The sequence below is a fragment of the Dissoconium aciculare genome, assembly GCF_010015565.1.
Source record: "Dissoconium aciculare CBS 342.82 unplaced genomic scaffold K489scaffold_7, whole genome shotgun sequence".
NCBI classification, from domain to species: Eukaryota; Fungi; Ascomycota; class Dothideomycetes; order Mycosphaerellales; family Dissoconiaceae; genus Dissoconium; species Dissoconium aciculare.
This window is the reverse complement of record NW_022984957.1, coordinates 392,445-413,366: the sequence shown is the minus strand read 5'-3', so window position 1 is coordinate 413,366 and position 20,922 is coordinate 392,445. Positions and strand designations below refer to the sequence as shown.

At 55.0% G+C, this 20,922-nt stretch overlaps 8 protein-coding genes and 1 non-coding gene across 9 annotated transcripts; 5 read left to right on the top strand and 4 right to left on the bottom strand.

The window, feature by feature from the left end:
- Positions 1–47: 47 nt before the first annotated feature.
- On the bottom strand, positions 48–1,352 carry K489DRAFT_231107 (uncharacterized protein). Its single transcript, XM_033599813.1, has one exon. The coding sequence runs from the start codon at positions 1,163–1,165 to the stop codon at positions 113–115; it is 1,053 nt and encodes a 350-aa protein (XP_033459082.1). The 5' UTR covers positions 1,166–1,352; the 3' UTR covers positions 48–112.
- Positions 1,353–1,929: 577 nt separating this feature from the next.
- On the top strand, positions 1,930–4,104 carry K489DRAFT_394824 (uncharacterized protein; the record flags this gene model as incomplete). The annotated part of the gene is made up of 3 exons (XM_033606816.1): positions 1,930–1,963; positions 1,991–3,291; positions 3,316–4,104. 3 exons carry the CDS (start codon positions 1,930–1,932, stop codon positions 4,102–4,104), a joined length of 2,124 nt encoding a protein of 707 aa, XP_033459081.1.
- A 377-nt stretch (positions 4,105–4,481) lies between these two features.
- On the bottom strand, positions 4,482–6,609 carry K489DRAFT_320294 (vacuolar protein sorting-associated protein Vps17; the record flags this gene model as incomplete). Its single annotated transcript, XM_033601449.1, has 3 exons — positions 4,482–5,383; positions 5,436–5,889; positions 5,944–6,609. 3 exons carry the CDS (start codon positions 6,607–6,609, stop codon positions 4,482–4,484), a joined length of 2,022 nt encoding a protein of 673 aa, XP_033459080.1.
- Positions 6,610–7,209: 600 nt separating this feature from the next.
- Positions 7,210–10,241, top strand: K489DRAFT_339410 (elongation factor G). Its single transcript, XM_033602243.1, has 3 exons — positions 7,210–7,573; positions 7,631–7,691; positions 7,769–10,241. The coding sequence occupies exons 1-3, from the start codon at positions 7,382–7,384 to the stop codon at positions 10,204–10,206; spliced, it is 2,691 nt and encodes an 896-aa protein (XP_033459079.1). The 5' UTR covers positions 7,210–7,381; the 3' UTR covers positions 10,207–10,241.
- A 164-nt stretch (positions 10,242–10,405) lies between these two features.
- On the top strand, positions 10,406–10,486 carry K489DRAFT_t34. The gene has a single exon. It is a non-coding gene; the product is annotated as a tRNA-Val (tRNA).
- A 1,291-nt stretch (positions 10,487–11,777) lies between these two features.
- On the top strand, positions 11,778–14,069 carry K489DRAFT_230996 (sugar transporter). Its single transcript, XM_033599811.1, has 4 exons — positions 11,778–12,351; positions 12,428–12,799; positions 12,862–13,295; positions 13,419–14,069. The coding sequence occupies exons 1-4, from the start codon at positions 11,901–11,903 to the stop codon at positions 13,713–13,715; spliced, it is 1,554 nt and encodes a 517-aa protein (XP_033459078.1). The 5' UTR covers positions 11,778–11,900; the 3' UTR covers positions 13,716–14,069.
- On the top strand, positions 14,070–15,033 carry K489DRAFT_230997 (uncharacterized protein). The gene has a single exon (XM_033599812.1). The coding sequence runs from the start codon at positions 14,424–14,426 to the stop codon at positions 14,934–14,936; it is 513 nt and encodes a 170-aa protein (XP_033459077.1). The 5' UTR covers positions 14,070–14,423; the 3' UTR covers positions 14,937–15,033.
- Positions 15,034–15,350: 317 nt separating this feature from the next.
- Positions 15,351–16,565, bottom strand: K489DRAFT_389031 (NADH-cytochrome b5 reductase 1; the record flags this gene model as incomplete). The annotated part of the gene is made up of 3 exons (XM_033606466.1): positions 15,351–15,500; positions 15,673–16,325; positions 16,409–16,565. 3 exons carry the CDS (start codon positions 16,563–16,565, stop codon positions 15,351–15,353), a joined length of 960 nt encoding a protein of 319 aa, XP_033459076.1.
- Positions 16,566–18,204: 1,639 nt separating this feature from the next.
- On the bottom strand, positions 18,205–20,848 carry K489DRAFT_410403 (uncharacterized protein; the record flags this gene model as incomplete). Its single annotated transcript, XM_033607707.1, has 5 exons — positions 18,205–19,457; positions 19,519–19,757; positions 19,818–20,099; positions 20,271–20,319; positions 20,395–20,848. The coding sequence occupies 5 exons, from the start codon at positions 20,846–20,848 to the stop codon at positions 18,205–18,207; spliced, it is 2,277 nt and encodes a 758-aa protein (XP_033459075.1).
- Between the last annotated feature and the right edge of the window lie 74 nt (positions 20,849–20,922).

Sequence of the window (20,922 nt, the reverse complement as noted above, 5' to 3'; positions counted from 1 at the left end):
GTGATGGGGGATTTTTATTGAAACCAAATCGACGGCCGCCTTGGGGTTATTATCTTTTTGTTATTTCAGTTCAATTTCAAGGATATCTTTGAAAATTCGGCCGCGAGTCGATCTAGCCTTTGCGCTTTGCTTGGTTGCGCGAGGATTTGCGATTCGCGGGGCCTTTGGTCAAATCGGAAGGAGGCGTCACTGTCGCAGGGGTTGCATCGACTCCGGCGTCTAGCTTGGATGTTACCGCTTTATCGCTCCCAGGTCTTCTTGGTCTTTTCAGGGGAATGTCATCGCTTGCATCATCCTCTGACGCGCGCTTCCCAGGGTGCTTCTGTTGTCGTTGTTGTTCCGCGACCGTTGGCGACGGCTTCGTTGTCTTCTCTGCACTCGATACATTGTTCTCTTCCTCCAAATCTTCTTCTTCGCCATCATCGAGGGACACGCCTTGTCCGGTCAGCCAGCTCGACAATGCACCACCGCCGGACTCATTCGACAGATTTCCCAGGAGACTGTCAGCGAGGCCATCAGCCGCAGTGTCATCCCCTGACATGAGCTTGCTTATCGTCTCCATGAATGCGCCTTCGTCGAGCCCGTCAAGGCCTGCTTGTCCAAGCTTATCTTTCAAGATAGCCTTGAGCATCTCAGGGTCTATTTGTAGACCACCATCGGTCTCGTCCTCCTCCTCATCCTCCTCCTCGTATTCCATCTCCGAGTCCGCGCCATCAGCGGACTCCGCGTCAGCCACTTCTGGCAGGACAGGCAATGTTGTGGAACCAGGTTGTCTTCGCTCGGGCTCGTTCGTGAGCCGGACTCTCCAGTCTGGAAAGAGCGCATAGACAGGTGTGCGCGATGTGATGGTTTTGAGATTCTTGGCGACGTAATGGTCTCGCTCCGTGCGGCTGCGAAAGGAAATGGGATCATACCCGCGACTGGACAGGCCCGAGGTATCCTTGGCCCTAAGCTTCTTACCGCGCGCGGAACCGAACAATCTCTTCTCGTGCGGATCAAGTTCACGACTCGGCACAGATACACCGTCCCAGTAGGCGTTATCCACATATTCAAGGTCGTTCCAGTAATCGAACAGCTCAAATTCGTAACCGGCGACATTGATCTCGTAATTCGTGCCAGCATAGCCTGGTTCGGCGATTTGCGTTTCGGCAAGCTCATCCTGCATCGGCCAGAAGTGTCAACATGATTTCCATCTCCGCAAAAGCGAGGCTGATCACATACGGCCAGATCGAACTCGTCCTCGACGTACAGCCAATCTTCGTCGTAGTAGTCATCGACGTCGTAGTCGAACCCGTCCGCCATGATGCGATCGATGTAGCAATGCGACTGCAGACCTGTTCACGATTGGCGACTTTGATTGTGTTGTCAACGTCCGGATCGCAGGTCTTCTTAGCTATAGCTGTTTGCGGGCGTGGTGTGCGGTGCGCGACGCGCGACTAGGTTGACCGCGGGTGACGTAACAGCCGATCCATTTCACAGGCTTTGTTGGAGGCTGATCAGGTCAGCGACTTATGTAAGGATAATGCAGCGGGAAGTGATCAGTGAAGAATGTCGCGCTGAAGATGCCATTGGTTTCGACATATAGATGTCTGTACAAAGCAGCTAACTTGGGCGGCCCGGTAACGGCTCATAGGTATAAGAGTGTTCATATTGTAGATATTCAGGCACAGTAGGAAAGCATGCCCAGGTGCAATACATGTACAGCACTTCAAAGGCGGGCGTTTCTTCCGTGCTCGTGCCCAAGGCCACCAAAGCGGGTTTAGGCCAGACCTCACACGGCTACGATCGGCCCAAGAGTCTCGGCCACGGCGTGTCACAGCCTGTGGCTATCAACGTAACATATACCGAACTTGAGATGTTTGTTCTTCTCAATGCGCTGGCTCAATCTGTCCGTTCACAGTCACTCCATAAAATCCAATTTGAACAGAAATGAAGTCGGCCACGAGATTGCAGGCTCTAAGATGTACGCACATTTCGCATCGACACCTAGCCAAACGCCATAGCACATCCAATGCTCTCCAAGATGTCCAGACCGAACCCCTCAAGTCCATCCTCATAGCAAATCGTGGCGAGATCGCTCTTCGCGTGGGAAGGACGGCGGCTCAATATGGTATCCGCACCAACACGTTATACACCGACCCCGATCGATTGAGCCAACACGCCTTGAGTTCACCATTTGCCGTGAACCTGGGCAGTACCGACCAGTATTTAAATGGTGACAGGATCATCAGAATCGCAAAGGAGTTGAACTGTCAAGCTATCCATCCCGGCTATGGCTTTCTCAGCGAGAATGCCAACTTTGCCAAAGCCTGCTCGGATGCGGGTGTGAAGTTCATTGGTCCCCCGTGGAAGGCCATCGAGGCCATGGGAGACAAAAGTCGATCGAAGGAGATAATGATCGATGCGGGAGTTCCGTGCATTCCTGGATATCATGGTACCAATCAGGATCCCGATCATCTCAAGGCTGAAGCCCACAACATCGGATATCCTGTACTACTCAAAGCGGTCAAAGGTGGCGGAGGCAAAGGAATGCGCATCGTACGGTCGCCAGATGAGTTCTTTCAGCAACTAGACTCTGCCAAATCCGAGGCGCGTTCATCCTTTGGCGATGATGTCATGTTGGTGGAGAAGTACATTACCACACCTCGTCACATCGAAGTTCAGGTCTTCGCGGACAGTCATGGGAACTGCGTCGCATTGGGTGAGCGAGACTGTAGTATTCAGCGGCGGCATCAAAAAATCCTCGAGGAGTCACCGGCTCCAAATTTGGCGGAGGATATCCGACAAGACCTGTGGGCGAAGGCGCGACAAGCGGCGTTGGCGGTCGGTTATGAAGGTGCAGGGACGGTAGAATTCATCTTCGACAACGACAGTGGCGAATTCTTCTTCATGGAAATGAACACCCGCCTCCAAGTCGAACATCCAGTCACCGAAATGGTCACTGGAGAGGACTTGGTCCGTTGGCAGATCATCGTCGCAGAGGGTGGTAAACTTCCACTGTCTCAAAGCCAAGTCGAAGAGCGAATCAGAAGCCTAGGTCACGCCATCGAAGCGCGCATTTACGCCGAAGACCCGGAGATGAATTTCATGCCTTCTACCGGAAAACTGCTTCACCTGCGTACCCCTCCTATACGGGATGGCATCCGAATCGATGCCGGCTTCGTCGAGGGCGATGAGGTCTCCAGCCACTACGACCCCATGATCGCCAAGCTCATTGTGCATGGACCAGATCGAAAAGCAGCACTTCGGAAGATGGTCTCTGCTCTTGAGCAGTACGAGATTGCCGGCCTGGTGACCAACGTTGCATTTGTCAAGAAAGTCTGTCAAAGCGCCGACTTCATCGCCGGAGACGTCGAGACCGGCTACATCCCCAAACACGAAGCTGAGCTCTTCGCCAAAGAGCCCATCGAGGATGAACTCTACGTGCAAGCCGCCATCGGTCTCTACGAAGCCGAACACACCAAGCGACCAGGTTCCAGCTCGATATCAACCGGGCCTCAACAAACGATCGGATTCGGCCAAGCCATCCAGCCCCACGAAATGCAATTCGTCGAAGTCCTATCCAGCAGTGATCCCCAAAAGCCCTCCACGCCCATCACAATCCAACTCCTCAAAACCAGCCCCGAGACCTTCACAGCCACCATCAAAAACAACGACAGTAACAAAACCTACACCACCACCACCACCCACGACCCCCTCACCAACACCCTAACCTCCTTCTTCCCGCACACCCGCCTCAGCACCACCCTGATCCGCGACCCCGAAACTCCCACACTCCTCACGCTGTTCCAGCGCGGCCGGCAATACCGCCTGACCCTCGTCCCGCCCAAATGGGCCGCCAAAGCGCTCGGGACGAAGGCCACGGCCAACAGCGTGCTCGCGCCGATGCCGTGCAAAGTCCTCCGCGTGGAGGTTGAGGTCGGCCAGAAGGTCGAGAAGAACCAGGCCCTCGTCACCATCGAGAGCATGAAGATGGAGACGGTCATCCGCAGTCCGCTGGAGGGCCGCATCCGGAGGATCGTGCATCGCGCGGGCGAGATGTGTAAGGCGGGGACGGCGTTGGTGGAGTTTGAGGAGGAAGGGGAGGGGGAGGGTTCGGAGTGAGTGGATGAATGGGTGAGGTTGGAGAAATAGGTCATGGGGTTCGTGGGTGTGCGGATGGGGAGTTTTAGGGGCGGAGACACGAGGTGTTTATCTCTTGGTGAAAAAGGAGCTATTGGTCGTGATTTGCGGATGGGAAAATGGTTCGGGCGTTGAGTTTTTGTCAATCTGGTTCTCTTTCTCTCTCTTCTCAATGGGACATATGCTCGTCAAATCATCATTTGCATAAAATCTTCCACATCTCGGGGCTAAGCTTCTACTACGTGGAAAACGCGTGGAGGGAGTGGAGAAAATTCCTCTTCTTGCCACATTCAGACCAAAAATTCCCACACGCCTCGCAACAACGGACTCTTCGAATCCCGTCACGCCACGAAGTTCCACTAGAACGTCGTCTGCGCCAGCCGACTCGCCGCATTCCGGGCATCCACCCGATCGTCATCTTCTTCCTCCGCGACTTTGTTGAGGCTACTCGCCCCGCTGGTGGCGCGCTTCCGACCGCCGGCAGCACTGTCCGCACCGGGACCCTCGCCCTCGGCGTTTTCAGCAGCAGCGCCGGCGGCGGCAGGATCCCCGGGCTGTCCGCCGCTGATGCTGCGGTTGAGGCCGTCTGGCCGGCGCGGGACGCCGGACCACGCGTCGCCCTTGGGACCTTGGCTCGACGCCATGGTGGATTTCCGGATGATCGGATGGCTCTCGCGGCCGAGACGGCTGAGGCCGCCCGAGGCATCGATGTTGCGGACTTCCGGGCGCACCTGTTCCAGGTTGGCGAGGGTGCGGCGTTCGGCTTCGATCTGGCGAATGACGTACTCGCGGATGCTGGTGCGCATGTCGGCGGCCGTGCGCGCGAACCATTTCCGCTTCTCGTTCAGCAGGTTCTGGGTCACGCGCTGGGTCTTCTGGTCCAGGTATTGTTCGTGGCTGCGCGCTTCGTCGAGGGCGGAGATCGCTTCGTCGACTTTGTCGCGCTTCACGCTGGAGGACGCTTTCAGCCGGTCGGCGGCGGAGAGCTTGCTGCGGGTCTGCTGCTGGGCTTGGGTGAGCTCGCGAAGGAGAATGTGGCGGTTGGTGAGCGTCTCCTTGACTATGAAGGCGTCGCTGCTGTGGTAGGCGAATGGGTCGGACAATGTCGCGGCTTCGGCGGTGCCTTGGGCAGCGTGAAAGTCGCCAGTGTTTTGCACAACCTTGCCCAATTTTCGATAAGCGTTCGCGAGTCCGGGATGAGCTTCCTGTGTTGCGAGCGTCGCTAGTTTGTTGCCAAAATCAGACTCGGCCACACCGAGAGCTGTGATGCGTTGTCAGTGCGAGTTTTCGAAAAATTATCAGTTTCGACTCACATCTCCGATTCTTGACCACCCGATCAATTTTCTGCTGACTGTCCATTGAACCAAGATAGAATCCTTTCACGATCGGCCTGCTCTCCAGCAGCTCCGGGGTGTTGTCAGGTGGTGGCGCGAACTGCTTCAAAACTTTCCTGCGCATCCCTGTCGCCGGCTGTCGCTTCCTCACCACAGGGCTATAACCGAAATCACTCTCGACGAAAAAGACCATCTCTTCATCCCGCATCAAAACGTCGTTGGAGCAAACGACATTGAGCCATCGTTGTATCGCAGTCTTGGTGCGGTTCTCGTCCTCCTCAGTGCCCATGCCTGCGCTGGAGGCCGCCGGCGGGACGGCAGGCACCAGGGCCTCGGGGTTTGATGCTGTGAGATGCGAGGCCAACTTCTGAAATTCCGAATGCGTACGGCGGACATCACGGAATTGAGTCGTGCGGAATTTGGGCAGGTTCGTCTAGGTACAGGTCAGCGATCGTTCACAAATGAGCATGTCCGTGGATCGACTTACGTAGACATCGAAGCGTAGTATCAGGTCCTTCTTGCCAGTCCTCTCCAGACCTGCGATCTTCGCTTGCAACTTGTATTGCGGCAAATGTTGTCTCTGTTGAGGCTGCTGTACTGGCACATTGTGGTATCTCCCAGACTGCGGTCGCCGGTTGTCATCGCCTGCTCCGTAGTACTCCTGCTGCTGCTGCTGTTGTTGTTGTTGTTGCTGCTGCTGTTCGGGAGACCAATTGCTCTCCAGTCCTGGCTGATAGGAGTATGGCGACGCATGGGCACGTTCGCCGTTGCTGCCCTGCACGGGAAGCGCATCGTCGTGCTGAAGGTCTTGTACGGCTGGTGCAGGCAGGTCTTCTCGCGGGACATCGCTACTGAAGCTAGCTCGACTTGCTTCCGGAGACGAGGCCCATGGAGATGCGCCTGAAGGATATTCCATGCTGGGGGAAGTGACACGATATTGACCCTCGAGGAATGCGCGCTCGGATTGGCGGCGTTGGAATCGAAGGTTGTATGGTTCGGGCGAGACGGCGGCCTTGCCCTTGCTGCTTGAGGCGGGACTGGCGCTCGTTGACGACGATGATGCTACCACTGCTGTTGCGACGTCTCCCGAATCGAAGACGGCACTGCTGCTGCTGCTGTTGCTGCTGTACCCACGGTTGTTGCTGCTGCTCATGGCCGCGCACGTCCTCCGTACATGCTAAATCGGGGTGACAAATATATGGATTGACGGAACGATGCAGTCATCAGTCAATGGGGCGCGCGCACCGTTGTAGGAGCGGCGATCCGTGTGTGAGAGGCGCCGTTGGTGAAGCTGTCTACCCGCATGAACCGTTCCTACAGTACATGTGCCAATTCTTTCCTCCCCCACAGGACAGGATGTGTAGAGCGTGCGAAGAAGTGCGTGCTAGCGGGCTACAACAACTTGGGAGCATAGAAGACAGTACAGTAATAGTAGTAAATGGAATGATCAGAGGGAAAAGCTCACTACAGTACGATAAAGATACGGCGAGTTAACAACTACAGTACATACATAACTGTGCCAACCGACCCCTGCCTGGATCATCGCCATCACCATTATTACCCGTGGGCTGTTCAATTCCGCCCACCTGGACACTCACTCGGCTACCGTCGCCCATGCCGCCGCCCATGCCCGCCGCAAGCCTGGCGCATTCCGTAGCGGAATCCACCGTGATCAGGGCTCAAGCGACAGGCGCGTGAATTATTATCGCGGGCGGGCCCTGCTCGGTGAATTGTGATATACCGTCCGTGCAAACCACGATTATTTTTATTTGTTCAGAACATCGACGAGTGTCGGTATCACGTAGTTGATGTGATGGATTAACTCATCTTCAATCACACATATTTATATTGGTTCATTTGTTTGAGAGAGCATCCGCGGAGTCGAATCTCGAGCACGCTATCATCCTCTGCTGTGATGCGAGGAAATGATTGTCAGATGGACGGGCAGGCGATGCTTCATCGGGCCCAACAATCATGAGGCAATCACGATCCGCCCACAAGCCTTGAGAATCATCAGACTCCCGACACGCCATTATGCGACAACTCAACAGGATGCAGCGGCGGCAGCCACAACTGCTCGCACGCGCAATATTGGAATCATAGCACATATCGATGCTGTACGTGAATGTCGAGAACCCAATGGCATGATGCATTAAGCTCACTTTCAAGTTCAGGGCAAAACAACCACCACGGAGCGCATGCTCTACTACAGTGGCTTCACCCGCAGGATTGGAGGTAAGGTTTATCGACTTCGCGCTCCGAGAAGATACTCCAATTGTCACGGCAGAACATGTACTGACATGATCAGTTAGACGTCGACGATGGAAGTACAGTAACCGATTTCCTTCCCGCGGAACGTGCGCGCGGCATCACGATCCAATCGGCGGCCATATCATTTTCATGGCCGCCAACATCGGACAAGCAAGCTCAACAACCTATCCCGGCAGGCACGCGCCTCTCGTCAGTCCCGCATAACATCAATTTGATCGATACTCCTGGTCACGCAGATTTCACATTTGAGGTTCTTCGATCACTTCGCGTACTAGACGGTGCAGTGTGCATCCTAGACGGTGTCGCTGGAGTCGAGGCTCAAACCGAAAAGGTCTGGAGCCAAGCTTCCGCGTATGCCATTCCAAAGATCATCTTCGTCAACAAATTGGACCGGGATGGCGCCGCCTTTGGAAAGACGGTCAAAGAAGTGGGCTCTCGATTGAATGTGTGGCCAGCCGTTTGTGCGCTTCCATGGTTCACTGAAGATGGTCAGCTGCAGGGTGTCGGCGATGTGGTGAGCCTTCAAGCGCTCAAATATGCACCAGGCGGTGACGGCAAAGACATCGAAGTGGTGAGCTTTGCTGAATTGCAATCCCGCGATGCGTCGTTGGCATCAGAGCTGAAAAAGGCTCGCATCGCATTAGTTGAACTACTGTCCGAGCACGACGACGAGATGGTGGAAAAATATCTCGAGGCGGATGAAGATCATCTGGCTATTCTGCCTGCCGACATCACGCGATCTTTGCGAAAGTGTGTTCTGCAACGACCGCAGCAAGTCGCCCCATTGTTTGCAGGAGCCAGCTTCCGAAACGTCGGCGTTCAACCATTACTAGACGCGGTAGTAGACCTGCTGCCCAGTCCTGACGAGCGACCGGATTCGGAGATCAGTCTAGAATCGAACGTCAAGTGCGGACTTCAGCCGTTCCTTGCAGGTAAAGTCAAAATCGAAGACTTGGAGCCAAACCCGAAAGGAAAGAAACAACAGAAGAAAGGAAAAGCAACGCCCACGGTTCAAAACGTCGATGCTTGTGCTTTGGCTTTCAAGGTGGTTGCTGATGCCAAACGAGGAGTGTTGGTGTACGTTCGTGTGTACTCGGGCACCCTTTCTCGAGCCAACGCCTCACTTTGGAATACCACTCTTCAGAATGCGGAACGATCTCCTCGACTGCTCAAGATGTACGCCAACGATGCAGTAGAGATTGATTCTATCAGCGCTGGACAAATAGGAGTCATTCCGGGGTTGAAGTTCGCTCGAACGGGAGACACACTGATCTCCTTCAGTGGGGCGAGCAAGACGGGACCACCACGACCAATCAACACCATGCAATTGAAGCCCATCAATGTGCCTCCGCCAGTATTTTTCGTCGGCGTAGAGCCTAATAGCTTGTCTGAGGAAAAGCACATCAAAGAGTCTCTCAACCTGCTACTACGAGAAGACCCTAGCCTCCACGTCTCTATTGATGAGGAAAGCGGGCAAACGCACTTGGCTGGTATGGGTGAACTCCATCTCGAGATTGCTCGGGATCGATTGGTCAACGATTTGAAAGCCAAAGCAAGAATTGGAAAGATCGAAATTGGTTATCGAGAAACAGTGACGATGGCTTCTGGAGCGATTGAAAAGATCGTCGAATTCGATGTGGCGAGCAAAATATCAAAGGCCGGATGTTCTATTCAAATTGAGTCGAGAGCGGAGGAATCGCCATCAAACTCAGATGACATGTTGCTCGAAGTGGAGCTGCACGACAACAATCGACTACTCATCAGCTCGCCGACACTCTATTCCGACGGCACACCAAAGGACGAAGAACAGGCCGGTCTCCCCGAAAATCTCCCCATCGAGACCGTCCTCGAAGCTTTCCGCGTGGGCGTTTCCGCAGCTCTATCCCGCGGACCAATCCATCGATATCCCATCCACTCCGTCGATGTCCAACTCGACTTCGATCACGCCAAACACATCTTCCCCACCTCCAACCCCACCGTCCTCGCCGGCGCCGCCCGCCAAGCCGTCCAAGCAGCCCTCCGCTCCAGCTCCGCCCTCAGCGAGAACATCATCATGGAACCCGTCATGCTGGTGACAATTTCCGTCGACGAAGCGAGCATGGGCTCCGTCGTCCACGACCTGTCCTCCTCGCGGGGCGCCAGCATCATATCACTCGAATCCGCCGACGATGGATCCGAATCCTCCTCAGACTCCTCAGGCTCCGAACGTCTCCCCATCGACACCGCCAAAATCTACGCCCCCATCGATAAATTCGCCGGCGGACACACGGACAAAAGCGCGGTCACGGCGAGCTCGAACACGGCCAAGCAGATCATCGCGAGGGTCCCGCTGAAGGAAATGGTCGGCTATTTGAAACATCTGAGGAGTCTCACTGCCGGAAGAGGGACGTTTACCATGGTCGTGGATAGGTTCGAGAGGATGAATGCGCAGCGCCAGAGGGTGGTTCTGAGCGAGTTGAGGGGTGGCTTTGAATTTTGAGGAGATAGCCTTGTGGGGTCGGGAAGGGTGGAGGGAATTCTTTTTGTATAGTAAGTATCGTGTGTAGATTTTGTAATACTTGTGTATCGTATTTGCCTACCTATGGTTCTTGTCCGGGAAAGCATATTGTGAAAAGGAAGAAAGACGTGAATGATATAGGGTATATATACATTGCAGAATCGCCACCGTCGAAACTGTAGCTGGCGTGGTGTAGTTGGTTATCACGTTCGCCTCACACGTTGAACGCGAAAGGTCCTGGATTCGAGCTCCAGCGCTAGTACACGCTCATTCATTTTTGCAATTTTTATGTTCCACATTCCCATATCGCATTGAGACAATAATTGGAAGTATTTAGACGAAATGCGCTCGAACATATCCAGTTTTTATAACAAGGATCAACCCATTGACGTGACTAGGTTTTTGCTCGCAACGATGGCGGAGAGAGGCATGACGACCTCAGATGCATTCATGATCTTGGGAACCTTCGACGGAACATCAAAGTATCTCTCTGACAGCAATCGTTTCGGGGCGGTAATTAAATACACACGTACATCTCGTATCGCTACGGACGTCGGGGCTCTCATTGAACCGGTGCACTGTATCGTAGGGATTGACTATCATCATTTTTGCCGTCTTGCAAATGGGGTTCGTCGGGAATGTGGAGAAGAAGAACGTACGAGTAAACGGGCTGTTACATTCGGCAGTCGGAAAGCTGCTTCCAGGGCTGGTAAATGCTTTGAAGCAAGGTTTAGTAACAACCTCCTGTACCCCGTGGAGAAGTGGAGATTTCCCCGTATGTGACGATGCACTGGCGGCGTTTCAATCAGACGAGGCGTTCGGCTGATGGATAAATTATGATATGAGCGCATTTGGAGTCGACATGGCCGCCGCCGTCGAATAATGATTAGAGCGGCAGGGATTGATTTATATCACGAGTGGTTTATATCTGGCACATGGCCCTCGCGTGGCGGTTCCGGCTATAATCCCCGGGTGACGTGGTTCACCAGATGCATCGCCCAGAGCGACTCGGTATCGTGCAGATATGTCCTTCTGCACGACTGATCAGCATCACGGACGAAACGCCTTTGCGGCGACAGATATGTGACAATGTTCCTTCCACATCGCTAAGGTGATGCTTTCCGATCGATAGTGGATGCACAGAGATTCCTCCACCTGCCTCATCTCATCTCATCCGGCGACTCCTCAAGCATGAACACCCTCTCTGCAGTCAGCACTCATCCCAGCCATGTTCGAAAATTGTCAGACGCAGCACCGCTCACACGATACTTGCCATAGGTACATGTGCGGCGATCCTCCACAAATCAGGCCAAGTCCGTGCAAGTCCACAATGCAACGCTGCAAGCTTCAAGCTGGGGAAGGATGGTCCTCCATCACAAATGACAACCGAATTTAGCCTAAACCGAGCATGCATCTGACACAGACCCATCCATCCATACTGCTATACTGCAGTCGCAATACACAGCGTTCGGATATTCGCCATGCCAGGGAGGGATGGGTCTGCATTTGCTCCGGACAAGCGTCTGGGGTACATAAACTCCGCCGTGGTCCTGCTTGAGCATCATAAGAGAGAAGGTTTCAGATCTGGACCTCCTCATCCGAGTCCTGCTCTTCTTGTTCCCTCGTCTTCAATCTCGTAGAGCTCGCGGACCGGAAGCGAGCTTCCACTCTTCAACATGGCTCTCCCAAAACTTCCCAAGATCTACAACCCGCTGTTCGTGGCGCTCATCGCCACGGTCGGCGGCATGCTCTTCGGCTTCGACATCTCCTCCATGTCGGCCATCATCGGAACGGAACAATACAACACCTACTTCAACCGGCCGGCGGGGATCACACAAGGTGCCATCGGCAGCGCCCTGGCCGCGGGATCCGTCATTGGATCTGCCATCGCCGGCCCGATCTCCGACCGAATCGGTCGTCGGGATTCCATCATGTTCGCCTGTCTCTGGTGGTTCGCGGGGACGAGCGTTCAAGTCGCGTGTAACGGTGTGGGTTCTTTGATCGCGGGCCGCGTGATCAATGGCGTGTGTGTCGGGATCACGAGCTCGCAGGTCCCCGTCTACCTCGCGGAGATCGCGAAGAAGGAGAAACGAGGACAGTTGATTGTCGTGCAGCAACTCGCCATCGGTAAGTCTTCACAGATCCTCCCTTTGCCTTCATCAGGCGCCTCATTTTCTCTTCTAACGTCAAATCGAAAATTCAGAATGGGGCATTCTTATCATGTACTTCGTCGGCTTCGGCTGCAGCTTCATCCCGGGCCCGGCTTCCTTCCGCACAACATGGGGCATCCAATTCGTGCCCGCCGTCTTCCTCGCCATCGGCCTCCCCTTCCTCCCTCGTTCGCCGCGCTGGCTGGCGAAAATGGACCGTACGGAAGAGGCCATCAGGACCCTGGCCAACATCCAAGCGGGCGGGAACATCGATGACCCCCTCGTCGTCGCCGAGTGGGAGGAGATCGTCACCACTTTGAACGCCGAACGGAACGCCCTCCCTGGCTGGCGGAAGTTCTTCTATAACGGCATGTGGAAACGCACGATGGCCGGGTTCACGGTGCAGATGTGGCAGCAGAATTCAGGTACGTACTGTGGGGGGGCTCGAGTGTGAAGATGACCCTGTCTAACTCCCACTGTCAATCAGGTGCCAACGTCATGACCTACTACGTCGTCTACATCTTTTCCATGGCGGGCTTAAGCGGGAACATAAATCTTGTCGCTTCAGGCGTTCAGTACGCCCTCTTCATAATCTTCACGACCATCATGTTCTTCTACATCGAAAAGACCGGTCGCCGGACCCTGCTGATCTACGGCGCCCTCGCCATGGGGGCCTGCCACTTCGTCGTCGGCGGCCTCCTCTCCGCGGGCGAATACGTCCCCGGCGGCGTGGACAACAACCCGAACGTCGTGATCCGCCTCACGGGCCCCAAGGCCAACACCGTCATCGCCTTCTCGTATCTGCTCATCATCGTCTACGCCATGACGCTGGCGCCCGTGTGTTGGGTGTACGCGGCCGAGGTCTGGTCGCTGGAGACGCGCGCGACGGGCATGGGCATTTCGGCGATTGGGAATTGGCTGGTAAGTTCTGTCCCTCCCGAGGAAACCCATCCCCTTTTTCTTTCTTTCCTTCTCGCAAGGTGATCCTTCCTGGACGAAATCATTGGTCCCCCCCCCCCCGCTGACGGAAAGCAACTCCACCAGTTCAACTTCGCCCTCGGCCTCTACATCCCCCCCGGCTTCATCAACATCCGCTGGGGCATGTTCCTCGTCTTCGGCGCCATGTGCCTGCTCGCCGCCGCCCAGTTCTACTTCACGTACCCCGAGACGGCGCACAAGTCCCTCGAGGAGATCGAGTCGCTGTTCGCCTCCGGCGGCCCCAAGCCCTGGAAGACCCGGCCCGGCCAATCCTCGCTCGACGCGAGGGTCGTCGAGGTCGAGGAGAAGGCGAGGACGATGGGGGAGAGGATCGAGGTCGTGGGTGGGAAGGAAAGCCTTTGAGGGGATGGGGATGGGGATGGGGACGGGGATAGGGGGTGGAATTGAATGTAAGAGTGCATTTTTCAACAAGTATCCCGGTCTTTATGCTGTTCTCGTGTCTCCTTCTTTCTCCATGCCAAACCCATGAAAGGGGCCCTCTCGCTTACCTTCAGAAAGCTTTCACCAACTAGCATCCCTCCATCTGTACATGTCTTTCTTCTCTTTGGCAGCCGGAAACAGAGAACCCGTCGATTTCTTCCCCCTCGCCTGGGGGAGAAGAAAACAATCACGCCACGCCAAAAACAAAAAGGGAGGGAAACTGGGAAGGAAACAGAAATAATCAAACAAAAAGAAAATTAAGAAAGTAAGAGACGGTACGGATCTCATCGACCGACGATCTCTTTTTCGTCCAACGGAATCGCCACGATGATAATGACGAAGTCGAGAGAAGTCACAAAAAGTCAAGAGGAGAGGAGAAAAGAAAAACATTCCGCAGAGGGCAGAGCCGTAGGGATATGGATATGGAAATGATCCCGGGACGAAAGTAAGATAGGAAGGAGGAGCATACATGCATGATGACCTCTTATTCCATTTTTCATCTTTTTTTTCCATTTTTTCTCTTCATCCTCCTCCTCCTCCTCCTCATCGCCAATGACGACGAGAGCTCCGATTATCTGCAATGAGAAATGATATGATATGATAGGATGTGATATGACATGATAGGATACAATGAGGAAAGAAGAAGAAGAACCAAAAACACAAAGCTCCTTTCGGCGTCCTTCCAACGCGAGGTTTTTCCCCTTTTCCACTCGGGTCGGGTCGTGTCATTGTCGGCGGTGGGGAGGGGAGGGATCGGGCGTTGCTTCCCTTTCCTTTCCGGATCGCCTCCAGCTCGCTTGGACTTTTTTTTGCGGTTCCGACTCGTCGTCGGTGCGGGTTCCGTCGATCGGCATGTCGGTTCACGGTGGCTGGCCGATTGGCTGGCTGGCTGGCTGTGCTGGTCAGCCGGTTGGCGACGCAGAGGGAGGGAAGTCTTTCTTTTGTCTCTTTTTATCTCCTCCTCACGTCGTGGTGGTGCAGCTCGCGTGGTCCTCGGCGGTGGGCGAGTTTTCATATTTTCCTTGTGGGAAGAAAAACTACAATTGGTTGGATGGATGGATGGACGGTTTGGATTTTGGACCGTTTATCATGGAGGGAGGGAGGGACGGAGGGATGGAGGGTAGTGTTTTGGGATCTCCGTAGGATTCATATTAGAATGTGTTCTTTTGTCCCTTGTGGTCATCATGGTCGATCGTGTCTGGCTCCGTCCAACGGCGCTGGCAACGACGGGAAGAAAACGACAGGAAGAAAACGACTACGACGATGACGGAGTTCTCAGTCTCCCGAGGGAGAAGAAAAGGTGCCGGATTCAGATCGATTATCATTCCATTTCATGAATGAATGAAGGCATACATGCATGCATGCCTCCCTTCGCACATAACCTTCGTTCTCCCACCCCCATCTCCTCTTGGTCCCTGTTTGTTTTGCATGTTTTTTTTTCCATAATGGAGACAATTTTCTCCCCTTCGTCTCGTCATTGCACCTGTATCCACCGTCTCTGGTTTCTCCATTCGCCGCCGTCTCTCTCCCTCTTTCCCCCGGATTGTCTCCGGTCATTTAGAAGGCGAAGAACTGGTCCTCCAGCTTGGACACGGCCCGGGCCTTGTCGTAGCCGAGCGACTCGGTGGCCTTCTTGATCGCGGAGACCATGGGCGGGGGCCCGCAGACGAGGATCTTGATGTCCTTGGCGGGCTTGGGGAGGTATTTCTGTTTGCGAGACGGGGATGGTCAGTGGGTGGATTTTCATTTTATTTTTTGGCTTTTTGGCTTTTCACGCCAGGGTGGATGCCAGCAGCAGCAGCGGCGGCAGCAGCGGATGTAATCATGAAAGTAGCCGGTGGCTCCGTGAGGGGAGGTTTGGGGGAAGGAAGAAACTCACCTTGATCATATCAGCAGTGACGAAGCCGACCTCGCCCTTCCAGCCGGCCGGGGGGTTGTTCAGGACGTAGTGGACGCGGACGTTGGGGTCCTTCTTGGCCAGGGCGTCGAGCTCGTCGCGCATCAGGATGTCCTCCTCGTTGACGTTGGCGAAGAGCAGGTCGATCTCGGTGCGGTCGCCGGTGTTGCGGCCGCGCACGACGGCGTTGATGATCTGCAGCATCGGGGTGATGCCGGTGCCGCCGGCGATCATGCCGAAGTGGCGGACGAGGTTGGGCGAGTAGATCATGTTGCCCTTGGGGCCCTTGACCTTCATCGTGTCGCCGACCTTCAGCGTGGCGAGGTGGCGCGAGATGTTGCCGGTCGGGTAGGACTTCACGAGGAGGTCGAAGTAGCCCGGGGTCACGTCGGAGGAGATCGGGGTGTAGGAGCGCACGACCTCCTTGCGCTCGACGGTCTCCATCTTGGGGTCCTTGACGTCGAGGGTGGCGGCGAGGGAGATGTGTTGGCCGATGGGCAGGCCCAGGACGCTGTTCTCCGGGAGCGAGAAGCGGTAGACGGCGGTGTTGTGGGAGATCTTCTTGATCTCGGAGATGGGGAACGACTGGTAGGCTTCGGCGCTGAGGACCTTGGCGTATGAGGTCTTGGTGGCTTCTGAAAGAAGGCGGAGGGTGGTTAGAGATCCAAACGCGTACGGCAAGCTCCTGGGGTCTTCGGTGGTGGAGCGCGAGACTTACCATTGATCTCGTAGACGACGAAGCCGAGGCCGAAGAAGACGGCCAGGACGGAGAAGGGAAGCAATGATCGCTGGTACATGAGAGTGCCGACGATCAAGGCGAACGACGGGATGTAGATCAGGCCGATGTATTTGACGGTGAACATGCTGTGGGCCATGGCATCTTGACCGAGAAGCTGCGGCATGGTGGCGGTGGGTGATGTGAGGATATTGAGGAAGAGGAGGAGGCGGTGGTGGGGACGGAGAGAGAGAGAGAGAGTTGTAGTTCGTGTCTTCGTGAAGTAGAGCGCAACAAAGACTGAACGAAAAATCAGTTGAGATGGCAGAGGAAAGAAGAGAGAGAGAGAGGAGAGATGGTGGTGTTGGCGGTGCCGGTGGTGGTGTCTACAGATAATAATATATTTGCGGCCGAATGAAGCTCGGAATTTATCTCGACATGTGCTTTGGGAGGAAATGAGTGAAATGGAATGGAATGGATGGGCCGGAACTGCAGGGACTTTGCTCATGGATCGTCTCTCTCCTTTTCTCTCTCTCCCTCTCGGTTCTTCGGCGCGCGTTTGTTTGCCAATGGCTCCCTCTCTCTCTCTCTCTTACTCTGCAGCGGAGTCTCCTCGAGTCAAGTGGGCGGAGTCTCGTGCGGGCGGGTGGGTTCCTCCCCTCGCCCAAAGCAAATCTCACTTTTTTAAATCGTTGCCTAACGATGACAATAATGCTAACAAGAAACCCCTCTCTCTGTCTCTCCACATTGATGAGATGAACCGCTCGTTCTCTCTTTCTCTCCTCCTTGGCCGTGCGTGCACAGCCCGATCGCCTGTCACAATTGTACTGCCTAACACCGTAATAATTCATGTGATTGCGAACGGTCCCGGATGATTCCCATGAATGTATCCCCTCGCCGAACGAATAAATGATGAATCAATGACACACGCGATCTCCTCGAATCGGGAAGATCGATCATGGGACAGCGCAAGTCGCAAGGCGAAGACCATCCCCGATGGATTGACCGCCCCGGGTGTCCAGCAGCCAGCAGTTGTACATATGTCGTCGGGAATGAATTCACCCAAATGAGAGGGAAAGAAAGATTGTCCGCGTTATCGAGTCGCAGCTTGGTGCATGTACGGCACCATCAAGAATAACAATCACAATAATAATCACAATCACAATCACCTAGAGACTCGAATCAATAAAAGAGGCCCAAATGCGGGCGAAAGCTTCCGAGGAAATCCTCCCTCGGCTTCCGTCCGGTGTGTGGAATGTGTGTGTACCTATGTGTGTGTATGTGTGTGTACACCACACAGTGTGCTGCACTCCAGGGCTTCCTTCCATCCAAGTGGTTATTTTCCAATGCGGGCGGGCGATCATAGCGCACGCCTTGGGTTCGTTCCAAAGGCTTCCAAGGTTTTTGTTATTTGTGAAAGGACGATATTGTATACAGGAGAGTACCATGACTATTCTGTGATCGATTGAAATCATCGTTTCGTGGCGGTCGATCAATCAATCAACCCATCAGTCAATTCATCAGTCAATCCACTCTCCACCCACGATATGGGAACCCCTCATGCGGTATTCAAGCGACATGAGAGACACACACACATGTACGCACGCACTGCACTGCACTGCACTATATATTCTTGTAGAACAGTTATCCCCATCTGGAACAAGTCTTTGCTTTTCTTGGAGCAATATTGAATACAGAAAAAAACCCCCCAAAAACCAAAATGTATACACACATAAATATATATATGTACAGAAAAAACACCACCTCCTGACAGAGGCGCCGCCGCCATCGCCGGCGGTTCAAGCGAGGTGGCTCCATTGCTCCTGCCACTGCGCGATGCCCTGCTGTAGCCGCACCGCCATGTCCGCGCAGGAGAGCTCGTCGAACGGTCGAGAAGTCGCGATCGCTGCGACGGCGGCGGCGGCGGCGGTTGTTGTAGTCGTCGTCGTCGTCGTCGTCGTCGTCGTCGTCGGTGCTGTCGTGGGTGGAGTCGGTGTCGTCGAAGTCTCCGGCTCGGGGGCGTGGGAAGGTTGTGATTGTGGTTGTGCGGCTTTGGCTTCTTTGGTCGTCGTCGTCGCTGTGGCTCCTTCGCCCTCTGTAGCCGGCAGGATCGCCTTTCTGTCCGACTCGGTGCCTGTTGTGGTCGCGGAAGCAGCAGCGGCGATGGGCGGAGGAGCTGATAACAGCTCTAATTGCTGTCGAGCGACCCAGCGGCTCATGCTCTCGAGCGCCGTCTTCATGTTCGAAAATGACTTCTCCGGGTATAAGAGTGAGGAAGGCGGGGCGGATGTCGCGCCGGCCATCGGCGCGTTAGAATGGAGGTTGTCGTCTAGAAGCCCGCGCGAAGCTCCCGCCGAGGCATTGGCCAGACCATCCAAGCCGGAGGAAGCGGTCACCTGGGCGGAAGCTCCGTGTCCATTGCCTCTCCGGCCACGTGAGAACTTTCCACCGCGGGTGGTGATGATGGTGGTCGCGGAAGCTGTATCGGCCGGCGCCGGGGTGATGACGGTGCTGGGGATCGTGGAAGAAGGCGCGCCGAGCGATGCCGGGGCCGATGCGGCCACGCTTCCGATAGAGGGTGCCGTGGTATTCGTCGAAGTGGAGCCGCCTTCACCTACAGCTCCGAAAGTGGAAGATGCAGGTTTTGTGCCGCTCGCCGCTGTTGACGGGCTCACTTTACGATGCGATGCTGCGATGGCGCCCTTCTCAGTTGAGAGTGGTGCGTCGCCATTTGACAGATTGTCCTCCTCCTCCTCATCCTCCTCGTCATCTTCGTCTTCGTCTCCGCTGAGTGGATTCTCGCCAGAACCAGCGTATGTCCGTCTGCGTGAATGCGGAGAATCCAAAAGATTATTCGAGGTCGCGCCTCGGTTCTTTGTGCTATACTGATTGTTCCCCAGCTTTTTTGACTTCTGAACAGAGCTCTTCCGATGTGAGCTACGATCGCCTTCTGTGGGTGGCGGGGGAGAGTTAGGTTGGGATGAAGGTAAAGGTGGTGAGGTATGGGCGCTCGAATTAGCCTTCGGGGTAGTCTCATCGAGCACATCGAAATCTGGTAGGGACTCGGGTCAGCACATGCGACGCGATAACAATGAATGACACATGATGCTCACCGTCTGCTCTTCGCCGTCCAGCCCTTTCTTGTCGTCGCCCAGCAGCTTCTGCTCGGGCCCTCTCGCGTTCCTTATCCCGGTCCCGTTGTTCTGCTTGACGCGAATTGGACTCAGACTTGACCTTTTTTAACCGCCCGGCTTTGGGAGTGGATTCGTGGTCTTCGGAGTCGAATTCCAGCGACGGAGCTACTGGTAACGATTCGGAAAGTGTGCGCTGGCGCTTCAGGTCGTGTTTGTTGCTGCGAGCCAGTTAGCCAATGCAAACATTGATGCGCCACCGCTCGCTGCTCATCACTTACTCCTCACTGCTGTCATCTCGACCACGCTTCGTGCTCCTTCGACCGCTGCTCTCGGACCCTGCTTCGACCTCTCGTCTGCTCTCTTCGATGGCTCTCTTCAGTTGTTCCTCTTCGTCGTCCAGCTCTTTGCTGCGCATCGTGATCCGCCGCTTGCCAGTTGATGGATCTACACTTGCCCGTGAAAGTAACGATTCCCTCTCTTTCTTCGCTTTGTCGTCATGTTTGACTGTGGACGATTTGCGTGCTCTGGGGTGAAGTGGGAGATACAACGAATATCTTTGTCTGTCATTCGTGTCAGTCTTGTCCCATAGCACGACATTGAAATTCAGCCCTGCATAGCCTGTCGCGAGGCATCACGCACGGTTAACCGAGAAGACGCCATAACAGCTTGGGCAGAGAACATCGTGAACGATGCACTGATGACGAGGCAAGGATATGACGCGCAGCACTTACCCTCTAGAATCAGTGTGTATCCTGTGGAGAGCAGGGTCGCACTCTTCGCCTGTTCCGCTCGTCAGCTTCTTTGTCTTCGCAGTGCGCGCCATCAACTCGAGCTGCCGGTTGTCAATTTACTCACAATAATACTTGTCCGGGACCTGCTTCTCTTCTGCAATGCCCACACAGCCGCCGTGCTGCCAAACGGTGCAGCCGTCGCATTGGATGAACAGATCGCCGGCATCGACAATGCCCGCAAAAGTCTCAATGTCAGGTGGACCAGGATACTCTGTCTGGCCGCAGAGACAGCGAGTGACCTCCTCTTCGTCGCCGCCTATTTCCGCATCGCCGTCGTCGCCAGTGGCGCCGCCTGTGCCGGTCCTTCCGCCAGCCGCCGCCTTGCCGTTGGGTATGTGTGCGCGTTGACTGCGTCGTGGAAGCTCTTCCTCGCTAGACAATGAACGAGGTGTGGTAGATTTGGGATTGGTGGGCTGCTGGGCTCGACCGTGGCGATCGAGGCGGGCAGAAGAAAGCGACGATGACGATGTCGCCGAGGCGGGCGGCGGCGGTGGCCCGCCTCGAGTAGACCGTCGCATTTGTGTGGTGATGATGATCGTGACGCCTGAGCGCGAATGCTGTTCTCACGGGATGTTCGGCCACCCAGGGAGCG

Bases quoted from the DNA above. Each gene is read 5' to 3' on its own strand.
- K489DRAFT_231107 (XM_033599813.1), bottom strand. From the start codon at position 1,165: ATGCAGGATGAGCTTGCCGAAACGCAAATCGCCGAACCAGGCTATGCT.
- K489DRAFT_230997 (XM_033599812.1), top strand. From the start codon at position 14,424: ATGAGGAAAGAAGAAGAAGAACCAAAAACACAAAGCTCCTTTCGGCGT.
- K489DRAFT_230996 (XM_033599811.1), top strand. From the start codon at position 11,901: ATGGCTCTCCCAAAACTTCCCAAGATCTACAACCCGCTGTTCGTGGCG. The intron at 12,352-12,427 runs GTAAGTCTTCAC...TCGAAAATTCAG, and splicing joins CGTGCAGCAACTCGCCATCG to AATGGGGCATTCTTATCATG. The intron at 12,800-12,861 runs GTACGTACTGTG...ACTGTCAATCAG, and splicing joins GATGTGGCAGCAGAATTCAG to GTGCCAACGTCATGACCTAC.
- K489DRAFT_339410 (XM_033602243.1), top strand. From the start codon at position 7,382: ATGATTGTCAGATGGACGGGCAGGCGATGCTTCATCGGGCCCAACAAT. The intron at 7,574-7,630 runs GTACGTGAATGT...TTTCAAGTTCAG, and splicing joins TCATAGCACATATCGATGCT to GGCAAAACAACCACCACGGA. The intron at 7,692-7,768 runs GTAAGGTTTATC...ATGATCAGTTAG, and splicing joins CTTCACCCGCAGGATTGGAG to ACGTCGACGATGGAAGTACA.